Source organism: Haliotis cracherodii, unplaced genomic scaffold (assembly GCF_022045235.1).
Source record: "Haliotis cracherodii isolate W230 unplaced genomic scaffold, xgHalCrac1.p SCAF_2, whole genome shotgun sequence".
Lineage (NCBI taxonomy): Eukaryota > Metazoa > Mollusca > Gastropoda > Lepetellida > Haliotidae > Haliotis > Haliotis cracherodii.
In genome coordinates, this window is record NW_027266275.1 from 44,513,606 (window position 1) to 44,532,590 (window position 18,985).

At 38.3% G+C, this 18,985-nt stretch overlaps 1 protein-coding gene across 1 annotated transcript; it reads left to right on the forward strand.

The window, feature by feature from the left end:
- The first annotated feature begins 1,514 nt into the window (after nt 1-1,514).
- Nucleotides 1,515-15,953, forward strand: LOC139468139 (uncharacterized). Its single transcript, XM_071249914.1, has 5 exons — nt 1,515-1,865; nt 9,397-9,495; nt 12,197-12,334; nt 13,474-13,586; nt 13,924-15,953. The coding sequence occupies exons 1-5, from the start codon at nt 1,631-1,633 to the stop codon at nt 14,269-14,271; spliced, it is 933 nt and encodes a 310-aa protein (XP_071106015.1). The 5' UTR covers nt 1,515-1,630; the 3' UTR covers nt 14,272-15,953.
- Nucleotides 15,954-18,985: the final 3,032 nt, after the last annotated feature.

Consider the following 18,985-nt stretch of genomic DNA (forward strand, 5'->3'; position numbering starts at 1 on the left):
TCAAACATTCCTTCACTGGACGAGGCAAACTGCGTAGGAGTCTCCCAATGGCGATTGAGGAAGTCTGTCCAACTCACTCCTCTTGCAGCGCGTGGCCAAGTTCAGTCAACGGCCTATGACGTTGACGCACGACGTCTCCCTATCATGTCCCAGACGTGTTCAATGGAGGAAATGTCTGGGCTCATTGCTGGTCAGGCATTCTATGGCTGTTGTTTGTTTGTTTGTTTGTTTGTTTGTTTGTTTAACGTCGCATTCCGCGATATGACAGCTATATGACGACGGTCTGTAAATACTAGTAATCGATTCTGAACCAGACAATCCAGTGATTGACATCATAAGCATCGATCCATGCAATTGGGACACGACGCCATGCATCAAACCAAGTCAGCGACCCTGACCACCCGATCCCGTTAGTCGCCTCTTACGACAAGCGTAGCCTGTTAGTATTTACTTAGTGTGATCAGTAATCACAGACTGTGAAACATTGAATGTATTGGCCACTGCAGTGTGACTTCTGTCAGTTTCCCGCATGTCAAAAGCCTATAGACGCTCCGCACGCTGCAGACGCCGCATCGATAGTTCATACACAAACAATGAATGAAATAAAGTAAATCACAGCTGTTTGAATGGAAAGAATCAATACGATTGACAGAAATAATGATCCACAGAGATCAATCAACCTTCCTTGATAGTGTCAAAATCAGGAATGTCACCCTACGCACATGTGTGGCGCTACTGTCTGAGTCACCTGCAAACTATCGGATCTGTTTGGGGGAAGTTTCATAGCCATAGACGTTCTTTCATAGGATGTTTGTCGTTAACACTTATCTTTGTTGTAATACCTGATACCAACATTTATATTTCATGATCCCCTACTTTTAATGAGTGTGTGTATACCGTCAGGCCTCCAAATGTTTGTTCTCCATGTATATATATATATAGATCTCGTCTCCAAAGATTAGTTTTAAATATATGCCATTTTTTCTCATTGTCCGACCTAGAGCATTTTCTTTTGATCATATTTCAACTAAATACGTTTGAACAAGTGTTATATTTCCAGGTGAATTCTTAAACTACTCAGTACGGGCATCTTATACTATTATAGCAACAAACGATAGCATTTGTTGTCATAATTACACACTTTAAGAAGAAATTGAACTAGGTTATAAAGGATAGTTTTGTGCGAAATATTAAGCACAACTGATTCCGTTTCGTAATTTATCTCTAAATATTGTCTGTCCCCCGCCGTGATATCGCTGGAATATTGCTAAAAGCGGCGTAAAACATACTCACTATCTGCTATCTAAATATTGTCGTCCTAACTTTTAACCTGACACTCAGATCATCAGTTAAGTTTTGTTAAGCGAGCAGTGGTGATTTAGGGCGATGTCGTTTCGGCAGTACACACTGAACCTACCTGTGGCGAATACCCATATACAAACAATCCCATTTGAAGGAGACCTCGCCCTACCTGTTCTATAAATACACTCAGCCTTTCACCACCGGTTCTACAAGAGTTGTTCAACTATGCGTGACAGGATCGTCGACATACCCTAAGACAACAGACCAGAGCGGACACGGAACGGGCAGGGTCATACGAAATTCGTGTGAAACTAAAAACAGCTAAACCATGAGGGAGCGGGGATGTAGTAAAGTTGAAGTATGTCTTACAACGGCAAATATTATTGGAGTTATAGCTATAGTTATGATAGCTGCCGTCATCGGCACTGACAGATGGGTGATGTGGACTGTGGACAGGACTAAACTAACTGCAGTCCAGCGAGGAGATACTACCAGCGCCCGTTTCTACCACACCCGACATCGGGGAATGTTTCGAGAGTGTTATCCTGGCAACGACACTTCATGTGAGTAACTTAGCTGGTCATATACATTTCACAACCACAATCGACCGGGCAACATGGTGGCCATGTCACAATCACAGGTTGTCAGACGTACTGGCCGCCATTTTGGATCACACGACTACGTTCGCTACCATAATCTTATATACTAGGTAATGTCACAGAGGCAGTTGTGGTCAATATGGTGGCATACTGGATACATTGGGCTCTCTAACTACGTTACCACATTTGCATTAGACATAAGTTGACAGCAGTAACGCGTTTCTCCCCAACCCTCTGTTACAACTTCGGTCTGCAGGGGAGGGTCCAAGCGTACATTTTCGATGGTTTGTTTTCACTATTTGATAGTGATTCATAAACACATGCTCATGATATAGTCGGAATCGTACAATCCAGATTTCTTATATATAAGGAAAGTGGTTTTCTTTTTAGCTTATATTTTCACGAGAACTACAATATTCCAACTACGTCACGTCGATACAATTAGTAATGCAACGATGAGAAAATAAATACACTAAAACTAATTTTACGAGACAACTTTTTAAATGATAACTTCGGTCTCAGCTTATGCAACGTTTGAAATGAATGTATACCAAATTTGATATAGCGACTGTTGTGGCCCACCGACGGATAAAACAGAATCGGCACACTGTTTGATGAAAACAGCCAAGACAAAGAAAAAACACAAAACATTATATATCTTATTCGGCACACTTTTTAGAATTATATATTTGGTGAACGAAACAAAATACTTTTTATCTACATTACAAAATACGAATAATTTGGAATGACATATGACCTTTCGGTCGTTATCGAAAACATGGTTGACTTTAATATGTTCTTAGAATGTCAACTGAAGTTTTAATTGAATAGAACTTGTTTATTTAGTTGGCCTGCGTTGACTCACTGCTTCATTGTCTGCTATTTAGACACGCCCTGGGATGGGATAAATAGGACAACGCAGTAGGAAGCATCAGAAGATTTTGTATCACAACCGTTTTTATTATTTTTAGCTGCATAAATATGCATGCAGTGGCATATTCTAGCGGACTCTTCGTCTTGTCCTACCTTCATAGAGAAAGAGTTATTGTAGATTCACGGAAAGGGTGTGAAAATAATAGTTGTTATGTTTCGCCACGGGTCACTTATTTACACGTCACTTGGTTTCCCAAGGGCGTAAGCTTACTCGGTGGGCGAGTGATTTCGCATGCTTGTTGATGTCTGTGAAAAGTGATCCGGCCAGCTTGGGGATCACGCAGCCCAGTTTTGTGGGCAAGGGTGTCTGCATGTCAAAACATCTACAGCTTAAAACAGGAAATTAAAAATAGTCCTGTGCACAACTAATCCCATGCCTGTAACGTAATACACTGAACTTGGATCAGCTTTAGTATATCCCAATACTACACAAGATTTGACAAGAGTAAGTTTATTGACAATAACAATAACATAACCCAGAGTTCATGGTTCAGCTCACAGACGAAACCTTTTGTGAGATATTTATTCAACAGAAAACCTGATATTAATGTTGGCATTATTACACACAATAATATGAATATAAAAGCACTGAGTTAATTAGTTTAACAATTTTTATATGAAATGTAAAAGCACCGAGTTAATTGACTGGCATAAACAATATCAAAAGTTCATCGCAGACAAAACGTTTTTGAAATACATGACTGTATTTCACAAACATTGTTAACCAATTTAAAAGCACTGAGAGAAAACATAAATTTAGAGCACACTGAGTTTATAATGTCATAAAGTTTATAAATTTAAATAATCTAACCAAGTTTCAGTAAATGTCCAACTGAATCAAGGAATGATACGATGATCTTCTGTCCAAGTTGGAGCCGGTCCTTCAATTGTCTGACTTACTATTGGTCTTTGGTCCTGTTGCGTCGTGGTGGAGAAGCAACGTCGCTTCATTGCCGACCCAGTTGATTCCCATGTAGTCGTTGTATTCGCCGACACTGGTGATGTATCCATGGCTGCTATAATGTCATCTGGACAACTGCTCGAGGGGTTGAGGGAAGGACCAGCAACTCTACGGATCGACCGCTGAAATTCTTCCTTGTATGATACAGGGGCACGGGTGGCCAAGTCGTCTAAGGCGCCGCGATTGGCTTTGCAGGGTTGCGTCCCAGAAACCAATGATTGTGTGGGATCCCAGTTTGCCCCGATTATGTTTCTAGGTTTGTCAGCACCATACCCGTGCTCCTTGTGTGATACAGCTAAAACTAGGTCCGTGGCCCTTCAAGTGGCCTGACTATAGTGGAGAAAAACATCCCCTCATCTGGGAACTCCATTTCAACAGCAGGTATTGCCGCCGAGGTGATACACTTCAAAAGGATACAATTCTTTCAACATTCTTGTTGCACATATAGCTAGAGCATCTAGTGCTCTTGAACGACTGCGATCTGTAACATTTCTAAAAGCGACCATGTTGACACCTATATTCTGGCCTTCAACTCACTTTTAATTTGTTACCTCAATGTGTTTAATCTCTTATTGTATTTTTCTTAATCTTATAACCTTAACCATGTATGTTTTCACTTGATTAAACCAAACCTGGAGTATGTTGTACATATAGTATAGTATGTGAGTTAAGCTTCCGCTGTGCCATTAAAACAGTTGGGAAAGTCCCTTTATTCCCTTACGGTAGAATTGAACAAGGGAGATAGTTCTATAGATACTAACAATGACACGTCGTATTCATTGTAATAAAGAAGTTGTATATCCATAGAACTATCACCCTTGTTCACCTTATCAACTTCTAAATGCAACTTAAAGATGCTAGGATTGCAGCAGTTTGGGGAGATTACCTTAATGAGCCAGCTGATCGCGTGTTCCTGTATTCATCAATGAACACCGCTTTAACTAACAAGATTACAATAATTTCTTTACTTGACTGAGTTTATTTAATTATTTTATTTAATATTAAGTAACACCTACGGATATCGTTACATAAATGTATGGGTTAAGGAATGTATCATTCATTCATCAATTTCCTCGTTTCCTTTAGATGGTCTTATTGCTACACATATTAGCACCAGAAGAGGTTCGCCTAAAGCAAATAAAGACGTAGATTTAGTTAAATTAAATGAATAAATGCATTATTGCGTGAAACAAAATTAATAAATAGGTTATTGTGTGAAATGATATTACATCTATACTATCTATATTTTTGTGTGTGATATGATGCGAATACACTCATCTTTCGAACCTGAGAATCTTGGACTCTTTTCCCAAGGGCAACAAAAAGTGACGCCTTTTGATCTTGGGGATTATCTCGCTTCACTGGTCTGGGGCCTTGAAACAATAGGTGCTGGGTAAGTGAGTAGAGCCGGCTCAACACTCTGTTGACGCATTGCAAGATGGCCGAAAGGCAAATACACATTGCCCGGTATTTGGAAAAGTAAGAAAAACGTATAACAGCCTCCATTTATAGCCCTATATAAGGTAAAGGGCTCTGACATTTATGACAGTGAATGCTGTTTCTATTGCCTTGAATGGTGATTTAATGAGGTAGCTTTATATACCTGAGTGCCGCTTTTAGCCCAAACATTAAAGTTCATGTCACTAACATGAATGTCATGTTAATTAAAGTGTACTTTGATCCCTTGACCGGGGTAACATTGAAGTCAGGCTAAGAGCATTAACTTACTGAATGAAATCTGTCGCTTTATTATTATTATTAGTAGTAGTAGTAGTAGTAGTATTTACAGATTAAAATAAAAGGCTAAGAGCATTAACTTACTGAATGAAATCTGTCGCTTTATTATTATCATTATTATTATTATTAGTAGTATTATTATTATTATCATTTACAGATTTAAATAAAAAATGCAGTAAAGAGGGTTTGGGTGATCCTGGCACAGTCAGGCTGATTAGGCTCATCATCAGCTCAGAGCCCTTGCCCCCTCTACACACAGCCCAGGCAGGGAATGGGACTTCTCCCAGGAAGCTCTGTCTAGTCAAACCCACCCAGAACTCTTCGGAGAATGTGAAGACTCCCCAACACTGCAGCCTTCTGCATTACCCAGTTTGTCAGAAGGGCTGTATTCCTGGTAGCAAACCCGGGTACTCTCCCAATGTCAGTCAACAGATTGGGAGGTACCAAACCTAAGGCACCGATAACAATGGGAAGTCGGACAACTTCGAAAGCGAGGTCTGCATATTTGCCATGTTTTTCCTGAATCTTGTCAATCACATTAGTGTGAAAAGGGACAGCTAATTTAACAATATAAATGATTTCATTGGATTTATCAAAAAGGACAAGATCAGGTGTATTGCCCTGGATACGTCTGGGACTGTATACGGGGCTATTCAAAAGAATTTTGTATAGTAGTAGTAGTAGTAGTAGTATTTGTAGGGTCCTTGCCCCCTCTACACGAATGGGACTTCTCTCAGGAACCACAGCCTTGTCGAAACCTCTAAAAAGGTGTAGACTCCCAAACACTGCAGTATCTTAGAGTTGCAAAAGAGCTGTGTCCCGGCTTCCGGGTACTCTCCCATTGTCCCTCAACAGATAGGGAGGTACCTAACCTAAGGTACCGAGAACAATGGGGTGTCGGACAACTTAGGATGCAAGTGTGAGTCGTAAACAAACCGTCAACAAAATGCGTTATAAACTCTTTATACTGACGTAGGAACTGGTGTAAAATCAAACAAAATCCTTTACATATATACCGTTGTACTTGAAGCTTCATTACCGTAACACTTGTTGGGCCATATATCTGAGATATATGAGGTTTTATGCCCTTTCTTTCTTTAATCCAATATGGCCCCCAAACGACGCTACTTTTGCCAAGAAACTAAGAACTCGGCCTCTATTGATGATGCATCGTGCCTATTTGCAATGCTGTCTTTGAAGAAAATGGAAAGATACGTCTTTTGCCAAATAGTCAAATTAGAAACTACTAGAATGCAGTATGGTCGCTAATGTACATTTTTACATGCAGCAAAGAATAAACAAAATGTCCATCATATAATGTTGCTCCATATTGCCATTTTTCAATCTTTTCTTTGCAAAACCAATAGAGGTCCGATTTCTTAAAGCAAACTTTAAGAGAAACCTTTATTTGAAGTAAACTCCAATATGGCGGCATCCCAGTCTATATATGTAAAGGCGGTTAAAGATTTTTTTATGTGGGAAGTATGGAGACTATGTCTGCAACTGCAGCTGCTTGATTTAGAGGAAATGATTGCAGTAGAATCCTAACCTACAAAAGCGTCAACATGAACATGTTGAATCCAATATGGCCGCCACATGATGTGACTTTTGACATTTGCCCAAGAAGGGCAAGATCTAAAAATGGCGTCAATCGAAGACATATCCCAACATGTTTAATGTTGAGTTTGGCAGTATGTAGAGTTTGGAAGCGTTTGGTCTTGTAGTTTGATCAGATCTGATTTTGGCAGACGACAACTGAGAAAAAATGATAAATGGCCAAAACCTTCAATGCAGTATGACAACCAAACGGTGCCATTTAACGACATGGGGCACATGTGCGTCATGTTCTTCTCTGAACCTACCTGTTTAAATACATGCAAAATGTCTGAATATGAATTCCATATGTCCTATACGAAATTATGATCTGCATGTTGACAGGATTTTATTTTAGATTTGCTTAGACTTTTCACATTTTATTTTCGTTACCTATCTGATTGTATTACACAGAAATGATTAAAACCCAATTCATTTGTTCGTAATGTATATAGGCGGAATATACATGATAAGTTGATAAGCGACTAGCCACCAAGCTACGGTGTATTGCAGAGTGAATGTATTTTCCGGAATTGACTTGTCTTCAACGCTTTCTGTCTATCGCGTCGATTTAAATGTATGTGGGAGGACAGGCCTAAGCGATTTTGCACAATACTCCTGTCATCTTGATAATATTATTATATTATGCATTTATATTATGATTTTTCTCATGCCACCGTTTGTTGGTCTTTCTGATAAATAAACTGAACTTGAACTTGATGCAGGTGCACGTTGTTACGAATAACTGTGTCATGGGCAAGGGGCAAAACACTAAACAATGAATTGCACTACTTACGTGACAAGGTGACTCGTGAAGACCCGGGTAGACCCCGGTCTTCAGCCACCCATGCTTGACGTAGGAGGCGACTAACGGGATCGTTGGTCAGGCTCGCTGACTCGGTTGATGCATGTCATCGTATCCGAGCTGCGTAGATCGATGCTCATGATGTCAATCACTGGATTGTCTGGTCCAGACTCGATTATTTACGGACCGCCTTAACATAGCTGGAATATTGCTGAGTGCGGCGTTAAACATCAAACATCATCAGGTTATTCCTATTCCCATGAATGGTTTAAGGGATTTACAACGTTCCTTCTTGAGGGGCGGATTAGCGTGTTGTTGGTCCAAACAAATTTGTTTGGGTCCTCCTCTAGGAGAAACAAATTGGATATCTTGAAGCGTATGTCATATGTTGTTCTCAACAATGCACCATATTGTATATCATATTGATACAACTGGTCACTCAGAATTAGAATAGGTAAATTACACATCTTCACCCAAGTGCATCCTTTGAGGTCATTTCTTAGAAATCGCGCCAGTGATCGTGAAATGTAAGAGGACGATTCATTGAAAGTACACGTTTGAAAAGTCACGTACTATGCACATCTTACCTTCGTAAGTTTGTTGCGAATCGGATGAGCAAACAGTCACAAATCTCTGTATGATTCTCTTTATATGAACTGTCACTAAAATACATCTACAGTGTTGTTGCATCAGTGAACATGATCAGACTAGAATGGGCGACCCCCACCGAAACAAATTTAACAGGTTGACGTCTTAATTCTTTGTCAGGACCGACATAGTACTGCAAATAATCGTTCTGTTAGCCTTCTTTCGGCAAGAACAAATATTCGAATGAAAAAAAATGATTTTCACACATAACTACAATTCGTACTCCGAATGCGAGTGGCCAGGCTCGAAGACCGTCGGATAACAGGATGCAACCACTATTTGACAACTGTAACTCTTGACACTATGAATAGTGGGATTGTTTAGACATGCTGATGGATCCGGCGGAGAGTCTGCAGAATGTCATGTTGACGAGCACTCTCTGTAAGAATGATATGCGTGTATTAATTTGAAACTTGCATTGACTAGCAATTATTTCTATAGATCTACTTAACTGAAACATTGGCATTTTGCAGCAATTGATGTCACACTGCTTCACCATTGAGAACAATACGACGTAATTTTTTTTATTATGTTAGAAATCTGATACATTACGTCATCATAACACTAAACGGATTTAATTGATGTTTCAGGGATTTATTCGCCCTTTCTTAAATTGACAATATATTGCGTATAAACTACCCCACTTGAGACACATAATTGTTTTTTTCTGTCCCTCATGATTCAATGTTGTGGATACTGTGTGTTCAGTATATGTATGCGTTGAGTTCACTCTTTGAAATTAAATGTTGAAACTTTAAAGAAAACGTGATTTAGCATCTAATGTGTTATACCCCTCTCATTTCTACTTTCCTGTTTAGTTTTAGACAATTCAAATGATGTCATTGACAAGAACTGCTTCCAACTGAATTTCGTTGACAACATAGATGGGTCAAGCGCCGAGTACCAACTCATGATAGGTGAGTTATCTACCTCTTCTGTTGCTTTCTGTAAACACGTGTATGTATTATGTAAGAAAATATATTAACTTTAGAATGTATAAGTCATGGTCCAGTATACCCTATAAATACGCTTCAGGGTATGACTTATGGTCCAGTTAACGCTACAGATACGCTTCAATGTATGACCAATGGTCCAGTATACGCTACAGATACTCTTCGATGTATGATTAGTGGTCAAGTACAGGCTCCAAATACGCAATCTATGACTAATTGCCCAGTATATGCTACAAACACTCTTCAGTGTATGACTAATGGTCCAGTTTACGCTACAGATACGCTTTAGTGTATGACTAATGGTCAAGTATACGCTACAGATACGCTTCAGTGTATGACAAATGGTTCAGTGTACGCTACAGATACGCTTCAGTGTATGACAAATGGTCCAGTATACGTTACAGATACGCTTCAGTGTATGTCTAATCGTCCAGTTTACGCTACAGATACGCTTCAGTGTATGACAAATTGTCCATTTTACGCTACAAATACGCTTCAGTGTATGACTTATGGTTCAGTATACGCTACAGATACGCTTGAGTGTATGACTAATGGTCCAGTATATGCTACAGATACGCTTCAGTGTATGACTCATGGTCCAGTATATGCTACAGATACGCTTCAGTGTATGACTTATGGTCCAGTATACGCTACAGATACGCTTCAGAGTATGACTGATGGTTCAGTGTACGCTACAGATACGCTTCAGTGTATGACTCATGGTCCAGTATACGCTACAGATACGCTTCAGTGTATGACTAATGGTTCAGTGTACGCTGCAGATACGCTTCAGTGTATGACTAATGGTCCAGTATATGCTACAGATACGCTTCAGTGTATGTCTAATCGTCCAGGATATGCTTCAGTGTATGACTAATGGTCCAGTTTACGTTACAAATACGCTTTAGTAATGACTTACATTGGTTCAACATACTGAAAAGAAACGCTTCAATGTAAGACTGTCAGTACCCTATGACTACATAGACGAGCGCCTTCATCTGTACAGGCAAGTAAGCCAAAATATACATTGAAAATCTATCTATATTTAAGTACTTCAAGTATTTATCCATGTCATTATGAACAATAGTTAGATGATATTATCATGATAGGTTTTCCTCTCCTTCCCCTCTCGTTAGCCTCTGAATGTACAGGTACGATAAGGTGAAACTAGGCAAACTGGTATGAAGAGGACTGTTAATACTTAAAGCATCTTAAAAAATCAAACTTTTAACGTTTTGACAGAATTCCGACGTTGAAGAAATTATTATCGTCATTTGTGTCGCCTAAAAGAGGAAACGTATGAGGGAGATAAGTAAATAGGATATCACGAGTTTGAGTGTACTATTTTGAGTAGAGTTTGAATGATATTGATTACGGTACTGATCAGGATCACTATGGAGAGTCGGATCATTATATACAAGATGATAATGAGGACATTATCTGTGCCAGGACGAAGATGTCAAATCCATCTTGAACTGTGAACAATTTAATACTGAAATTGTGGATGCTATTGCTAATCTGGGAGAGGGCAGAATGCCAGTGCCTGCTGCAGTAACACTAGAGATATATAAGTGTTGTCAAACTGAAGTTTTACCATTTCGCAATGTTTTGTTCACATTATTTTTGAATATGATCCTTGGGCGAAATGATTACTTCTACTATAACAGAAATGGCAAGAAATCATATGTCAATAATTGTAGAAGTAGTTGTGAGTAAAATAGTACTGATATATTGAATAGATTAATTATTTTATGCGATGAATATTAAAATAACATGTTACTTTTAGATAAGAATATTTTGGCGGTACACTTGGTAGCACTGAAAGAGTAATGAATGGAAACGAACATACAAAATATCTTTGGGTTGCTGTTCTCATATAGATTGAATTGGTTAAAGGGAATTACTATTCTTGTTTATAAAGCTTAAGTTTCTGTCAAACAGTTACATATCAGGTTTAAATATATTTTACCTTCTGTTTAATTAAGATATTTGATACCCAAATTAAGCCAATATTATATATGTTACGTGTGGGGACATTCTAAAACTGACTATATCGAGTGGTTTCATGTAAAGTTTTGTAAGTACGCAATTGGTGTGGGTAATCATGTGTCAAAAGTTGTTGTGCGGTTTATTTACTATCACAAGAGATGTATTAAATATTTGTTGAAATTTTCATCAATGTCAAATGACAGATATTACCAAAGCAATGGTATATTTTATGTAAATCTCTAGACTAGTGTAATCGTGTAACATGGGCATCAAACGTAAAATAAAGATTATTGTTCACTTACATTAATGTTAATGATTATGTTAATGTTATGTTAACCAATTATGCACAACTAATATATGTTGGCCTTTTGTGCTGTCAATTTGCATAAATGTCACATTGCGGTATGTAACATTTTCTTGTCACCGAAACATCAGTCTATTGGAATTGTCCATGCAGTTAACCGTGTTGAGGAAGTGGATGTTTGCTTTGTAAAATCATTTAATCAAAAACTTTTTTAAATGTGATGCATCATGATGCAATTAACCAAATTTCGAGGTTAGGTATGGAGCCTTTGTTGCGTAGAGCACACATTACTACCCTGTTTTGATGCAATATGTTCGGTACTGGCATTATACATATACGTCAAACGTAGCCTTGATGTCATTCTCGTTTCAGGACTGTACACTTCTTTCATGGCCTTGTTCGTGGTGGCAGAGATTGTATTTGTTGTGGCATACATCTTGGGGTTGTGTCTTTGTGTCAGAAGATTACATTCACAGGCATGCTATGCCTCCATTTTCTGCTTTATAGCCGGTACGTATGTGACATCCATAAAATCAAGTAGAGTCTTGAAAATGGAATTGAAATCAGTGAATAGGCGAAACAGACGGTCTGTATGGAATTACATGACATCTTTGTGATGACATGACAATGTCTGTGTGATGACACGATAAAGTCTGTGTGATGACATGACAGTCTCTGTGTGATGACATGACAATGTCTGTGATGACATTACTGTGTCTTTGTGATGACATGACAATGTATGTGATGACATGTCAATGTCTGTATGATGACATGAAGTCTCTGTGTGATGACATGGCAGTGTCTGTGTGATGACACGATAAAGTCTGTGATGACATGACAATGTCTGTGATGACATGACAATGTATGTGATGACATGACAATGTATGTGATGGCATGACAATGTCTGTGATGACATGACAATGTCTGTGATGACATGACAATGTCTGTGTGATGACATGACAATGTATGTGATGACATGACAATGTATATGATGACATGACAATGTCTGTGTGATGACATGACAATGTCTGTGATGACATGACAATTTCTGTGTGATGACATGACAATGTATGTGATGACATGACAATGTATGTGATGGCATGACAATGTCTGTGATGACATGACAATGTCTGTGATGACATGACAATGTCTGTGTGATGACATGACAATGTATGTGATGACATGACAATGTATATGATGACATGACAATGTCTGTGTGATGACATGACAATGTCTGTGATGACATGACAATGTCTGTAATGACATGACAATGTCTGTAATGACATGACAATGTTTGTTAGATGATATGACAATGTTTGTGTGATGACATGACAATGTCTGTGATGACATGACAATGTCTGTGTGATGACATGACAATGTATGTGATGACATGACAATGTCTGTATGATGAAATGACAGTCACTGTGTGATGACATGACAATGTGTATGTGATAACGTGACAATGTCTATGTGATGACATGGCAGTGCAAGTGTGATGAAGGTGATGACATGACAGTATATGTGTGTGATGGCATGCGAGTGTGTGTGTGTGTGTGTGTTTGTGAGAGAGAGAGAGAAAGAGAGAGAGAACGAAAACTCATCAACATTTAGTACTTCGTAATTAAACAAAATGTGTTTCCTTCGGTCAGCATTCATACTGGCCCTGGGGATGGCCCTGTTCCATGCCTCAATATACGTGCAGAGGGAACAAGTGAGGGACGTGCTAACAGACCGACAGAAATATTATCAAATGTGGCCAAACGTAAGTAGTGCGCTCTTTATATTAACATTTAATAACAACGTCTTTCCAGATATATTTTGTGGATTGGATTATTAGTGACCATGCTATTGTTGTTAACTTTCAATGTAATCAGTCTATCTTCGAACCTTTGTTGAAACCAATTCATGAAACCGATAGGTTATGTCAAATCAGTTGTCACTGTTAGTTTCGACACATTTTATGAAATGATAGATTTATTTGTCGGCTTTTCGGACTTAAAGTTACAAAGCCCGTTTACTTATGTGATCTGTCCAGAAATACCTGTATTGTAGAGGCGTTCCTGTTGCTAAGCGTGATCAGTGTTGTGTCATCACTTCAGGAGCTGAAGCTGGCTACTGTGCGTGAATTCAAGGAATCCTACATCGTCGCATGGGTTGGATTAATCCTTGCCGCGATAACTGCCATCTGCTATGGTTTGGCTGCAAAGTTTCTGGCAGACAACAAACACAGACGACGTCCATACCCCGAGAAGGCGTATCGTGAGCCATATTTCTATGACAATCCTCAGTATGCTCTCGACCCATACCAACCCAAGGTTATTCCAGTGGAATACCCAACCTATGCCCCTCGCCCACAATACTATGACGCACCAAGACCCATAATGTATTCTGCTGATGGCTATCGAGAGGATATGCCTGGATATAGGATACGGGAACTGACACAATAGGCAGAGCACACATAAGCCATGCGATCTGTCTAAAAAAGTAAATTCCGAATTGCAATATAAACCAGATCATGCCAGTTAAAGATCTGTATTTTGTTGAACAAACTTTAACAGCTGCCTCAACTGAACCAAGAAAATAACGTGCCTTTGTATAGATGTTTATGCTAGATTCTCCACAGCTGGCATGCTTGTGCTGATCTTTTATCTTTCCTGATATTTTAAACATATAATGATAAACACATATTCTGCAAATAATACAATGGATATTGAAAGGCAAAGATTACTACCCCGACCTTCAGCTGGACACTCATATAGTCACTATACAAAACTCCTTCTGTTTTATTCTTACTATGTAACCAAAATCTCGTTTTCCCTAATATTATAATACTCCCATCAAAACAATTACCTTCTCATAAATTGAATATGGTTTCGTTGTGTATGCTAATTTTACAAAATGAAAAAAACACATTATAATATTCTTGTCTTCGTGTCACTGAAACAGACATGTCCATGGGGTGCACCGTATATTGTTTACATTTTGATGTATATATTTTTATAAAACTTCATTCAACTTGTTCGCGATAAGTCTTATTTGCTTTTTTTAACTATTGCAAACGAAAATAAAAAGTCGTTTGCATTCATTATGATATTACTCCAAAGCAGTTACATGTATCACAACATATTACAAACATAATCAGGTTAACTCTATATAAGTATAATATATCAAATAATATTATTCCTGGAGTTCAAGGGTCTCTCTGTCTTTGTAAAGTAATAGTGTGTCATAATTACAATTGTAATAATAAGTGCACCAAAACATAGTCCGTACAATGAAACATTAAATTTTATGTAACGCAGTATGTGACAACAATATGTACAGGCTTTATGATTGGAATATACAAGATTTGTAGGGTAGGGTCGTCTAGGTGTCAGGTTAATTCGTCACGTGGAACATGGCACAAAACTCAAGTATGTTCGGTTGAATTCCAGCGATAAGCAATTTGTTTAAAATCAGTAAAGATAACTATAAATTAATATGTCAATATCTGTTACGTTTCATTCAGAAAATATTGGTATTATGGTATGGAGTCATTTGTGACACTAATTTTGTTTGCATTGAAGAAGTTTACAAAACTGGACATACATGATCAAATTTGTATCGAATTTGACTGATTTAACGCAAATTAATAAATAACTATATACAAGCTTGCTACAATGTATTACTACTTTGACCATATATGAGTCAAACTAAATGGCATCAAACAGGAATAAAAGCAGATGTTAGTGAGAATGCATGTCACTGGAAATTTCTGAAAGTCTAAAGTTATCGTCTGTTACATGTTTGGCATGCTGGGGTTGATTCTGTTTCAACGAGATGCAAACATCTTTCAGTTCAACATGATTTTAATGGACAACGTCAGTTATTATTATTTGTGTCAGCCCTAGGATGAGATAGCTTTGAAATACAACAGAGAACGTATGTATTTAGGTATATTCAAACAGTCTTATGATCTGAGACAGAGATGCTTGTGATAAAGAAGGTATCTATCCACATGTCAGTTATATATTGAATCTATTCTCTCTATAACAAATGTGCGGCCAATGTGTAACAATATATTTTAGTTGCTTATAGCTTACGTGTTCCTGATGTGTATATATCGATTCAGAATAAACTGTTATTCATATTTTTAGAATCTCATCTTCTGTTCAGATATTTACCGCCTCAACAAATTCATGTGGTATTTGATGAACTGCGAATAGTCAGCGCGCTTTAAACTCATTTATTCGGACCGCCTCCGTGATGCAGTGGGAGTCGGTATACTGTGTCTGAGTGAGGTATTCATGTTAAACTGCGGCATGATATCTCAGCACTATAAATCGGTATCAGTTGGGACTAGTATAAGCAGCCACACAAACATAGGTGTATGTACGTCGCTATATATAGTCTTGGACGCGACGTTAAACACCATTTTACCACCTTTAAACTCATTAGGCAAAAGTGAATTCTAAAAACAAGTTCTCATAGTCTATTCACCCTGTAAACAGGAAGGCGTCTTTTTGTTTCGTATTGGCATTGTACGAAAACACAACAATTGAGTGGTCCTGTGCAGCGCACATGTAACAAATGTGCAGCGTGGCTGCTGAGAGTTTCTAGTGCTTTGATCCTGCCCCACACTGAAGCACATGTACCACATATGGTGGCAAGGGACTTTCTTCGAAACATGCCATTGAATAGGTACCCGATACGATGAGGTACTAATGTGACTAGCGCATCCCAAGGTGCCTGGGTGGTATGCTTTCAAGGGATATAAGAATGACAATTTGAGTGCACACTGATTCATTGACAGGGGAAATAATAATGTGTGTTTGTTTTAATAAATACATTCTCGAGGGTCAATAAGAGACAAAAATAACTTTGCCATTGATCTATCCATTTCATAAGCTCCCAGCTTTTTCCTCTTTTAAACTCCAAGTATGGATACATATAGCTTGTACTTTTGCAAAAAATGGTATTTATTTTTTCACTGTCTCCAATCCACCCGGTCCCTCCGAAGCTGAATATTGAGCTGAGAAAAACGCCAAATGATATGCATGACGTTTATCGGTATGTCTCGCCAAATAGTAGAACTGGGAGAAGCAGAGTGTTGACTTTGTTACATCCAGAGAGGTACGCTCCGACCCGTGAAGATCCGGTCTTCATAGAAGAATAGGTCTTCAGCAACCCATGCTTGCTGTTGAAGGCTACTATGCTAGTCGTAAGAGGCGACTAACGGGATCGGGTGGTCAGGCTCGCTGACTTGGTTGATGCATGTCATCGATACCAATTGCGTGGATCGATGCTCATGATATTAATCACTGGATTGTCTGGTCCAGACTCGAATATTTACAGACCGCCGTCATATTGCTGAGAGCGGCGTTAAACAACAAACAAACAAACAAACCAAGGTACGCCCCAGGTACACTTACAACATCACTTATACAACAAGAATAAGACTGGGAGATTCTAACAAAAGTGGTAAACATGCTTTCATCACAAACATATTGAGTTTCTAAATGTATTTGTATTGGCATTATTTTTGTGTTTTCGTTAAAAATTGCTTAAAGCAAAATGAACTTATAACATCCAAAATGAGAAGCAGAATCAACATGGAAAATGTGAATTTTTAATGATTTAATATATCCTTTTTATTGTGTTGAAACACAGAAATGAAAATATTTTATATAAAAAAAACCAAAAGAATAGCATGTTTTAGTCAGTGACAATTATTTTAAGTTGGTGTTGGCCCTTATAGGACCTATATTCTCACTAGGTGTCTGACAAATGGGGTATGATCGGGACTAGTCCAGTTTTCCAACAGATTCGATTATTTACAGACCGCCGCCATATAGCTGGAATATTGCTGAGTGCGGCGTTTAACAACAAACAAACAAAACTTAGTAACAATCACTGGAAAGTGTGAGAGCTCAACGGTGGAATTTATTATTTTAAGATATATGACAAATGGTGTGAGAGCAAGCAGGTTGTCCACTAGTTTGTCATATAAACCGTGCAACAAAGATGTCCAATACAGCCAATGCATGTCTATATAGAAGTTGGCAAGTCTACATCACTTTGAAAGGCATTTTGAAGTGATTCACAAAAGAGAATTTTTGCATGTCAACTTCTTTATTATGAGGAACTCAACGTTTCGGCATATATACTTACTCCTTCATCAGGTGAAAAAATGCTATGAATGCCTGATTTGGGAGTTTCTGAGTCTATCAATTTCGCAGTCGGGGTCAGGAGGTGGTTAATTTGGAAAGTAAGAAAGGGGCAATAGGACATAAAGCATCTGACCAAAAACAACAGTAAATTATAATTATTGGGGTATATTTAATGAAATAAAAAATGATAGTAGTTCGGTTGATGAAGGGAGGTTCACTGCTACTTACTTACTTACTTACTTACTTACTTACTTACTTACTTACTTACTTACTTACTTACTTACTTACTTACTTACTTACTTACTTTGGAGATTTAACGTGCGCTTTCCGACTGATGCGTATTTCGCACACGGGCCCGGCCAGGCCATTTAATGTGTTTCCGAAAGGGACGAAAGTGGTCTGTGCAACCCAAGAGGGGGGTTTAGGGGTTGCTTATATAGAATTTGGGAATTTTGAGATTTGGAATAGATGCCGATGGGGAGGAGAACTAAGGGAGCTGGGTATGGTGGATGTTTGTTTGTTTATGTGATTTTGATTTGGTAGGTTATTGTGTTTTTAGATGCGTTTTATTAGTTCCGTTTTGATTAAGAATACGCCTAAGGCCTTGAAGTTTTCTAGTTTATTTTGTGGGTTTAGTATTGCTTCTAGAGTGAGAGCCTTGTTTAGATTGAGGGTGGTTTGTAATGCGGTTCGATGTGTATGTAGTGTGTGCAGTGGATGAGTGCGTGTTCTGGGGTTTCTAGTTGTTTGCAGTGTGGGCAGTTACCTGTAGTGTGTTTTTTTAAAAAAATTTAGGTGGTTATTTAGGTTGGTGTGTCCTGTTTGGAGTTTAGTGATTACTCTGTCGATTTATTTTGATGGATGGAGAATTTTTGGTTTGGTTAGTGGTTTGCTGAGCACTTTTTTGATTTGACTATTTGAGTTTAGATATAGGTTATGCCATTTTTGTGATTTTTTGCTTGTTTACACTTTTAATTTCTGATTTTGAGATGGGTAAGTTTAAGCTTATTTC

Bases quoted from the DNA above. Each gene is read 5' to 3' on its own strand.
- LOC139468139 (XM_071249914.1), top strand. From the start codon at position 1,631: ATGAGGGAGCGGGGATGTAGTAAAGTTGAAGTATGTCTTACAACGGCA. The intron at 9,496-12,196 runs GTGAGTTATCTA...TTCTCGTTTCAG, and splicing joins CGAGTACCAACTCATGATAG to GACTGTACACTTCTTTCATG. The intron at 13,587-13,923 runs GTAAGTAGTGCG...TCATCACTTCAG, and splicing joins ATTATCAAATGTGGCCAAAC to GAGCTGAAGCTGGCTACTGT.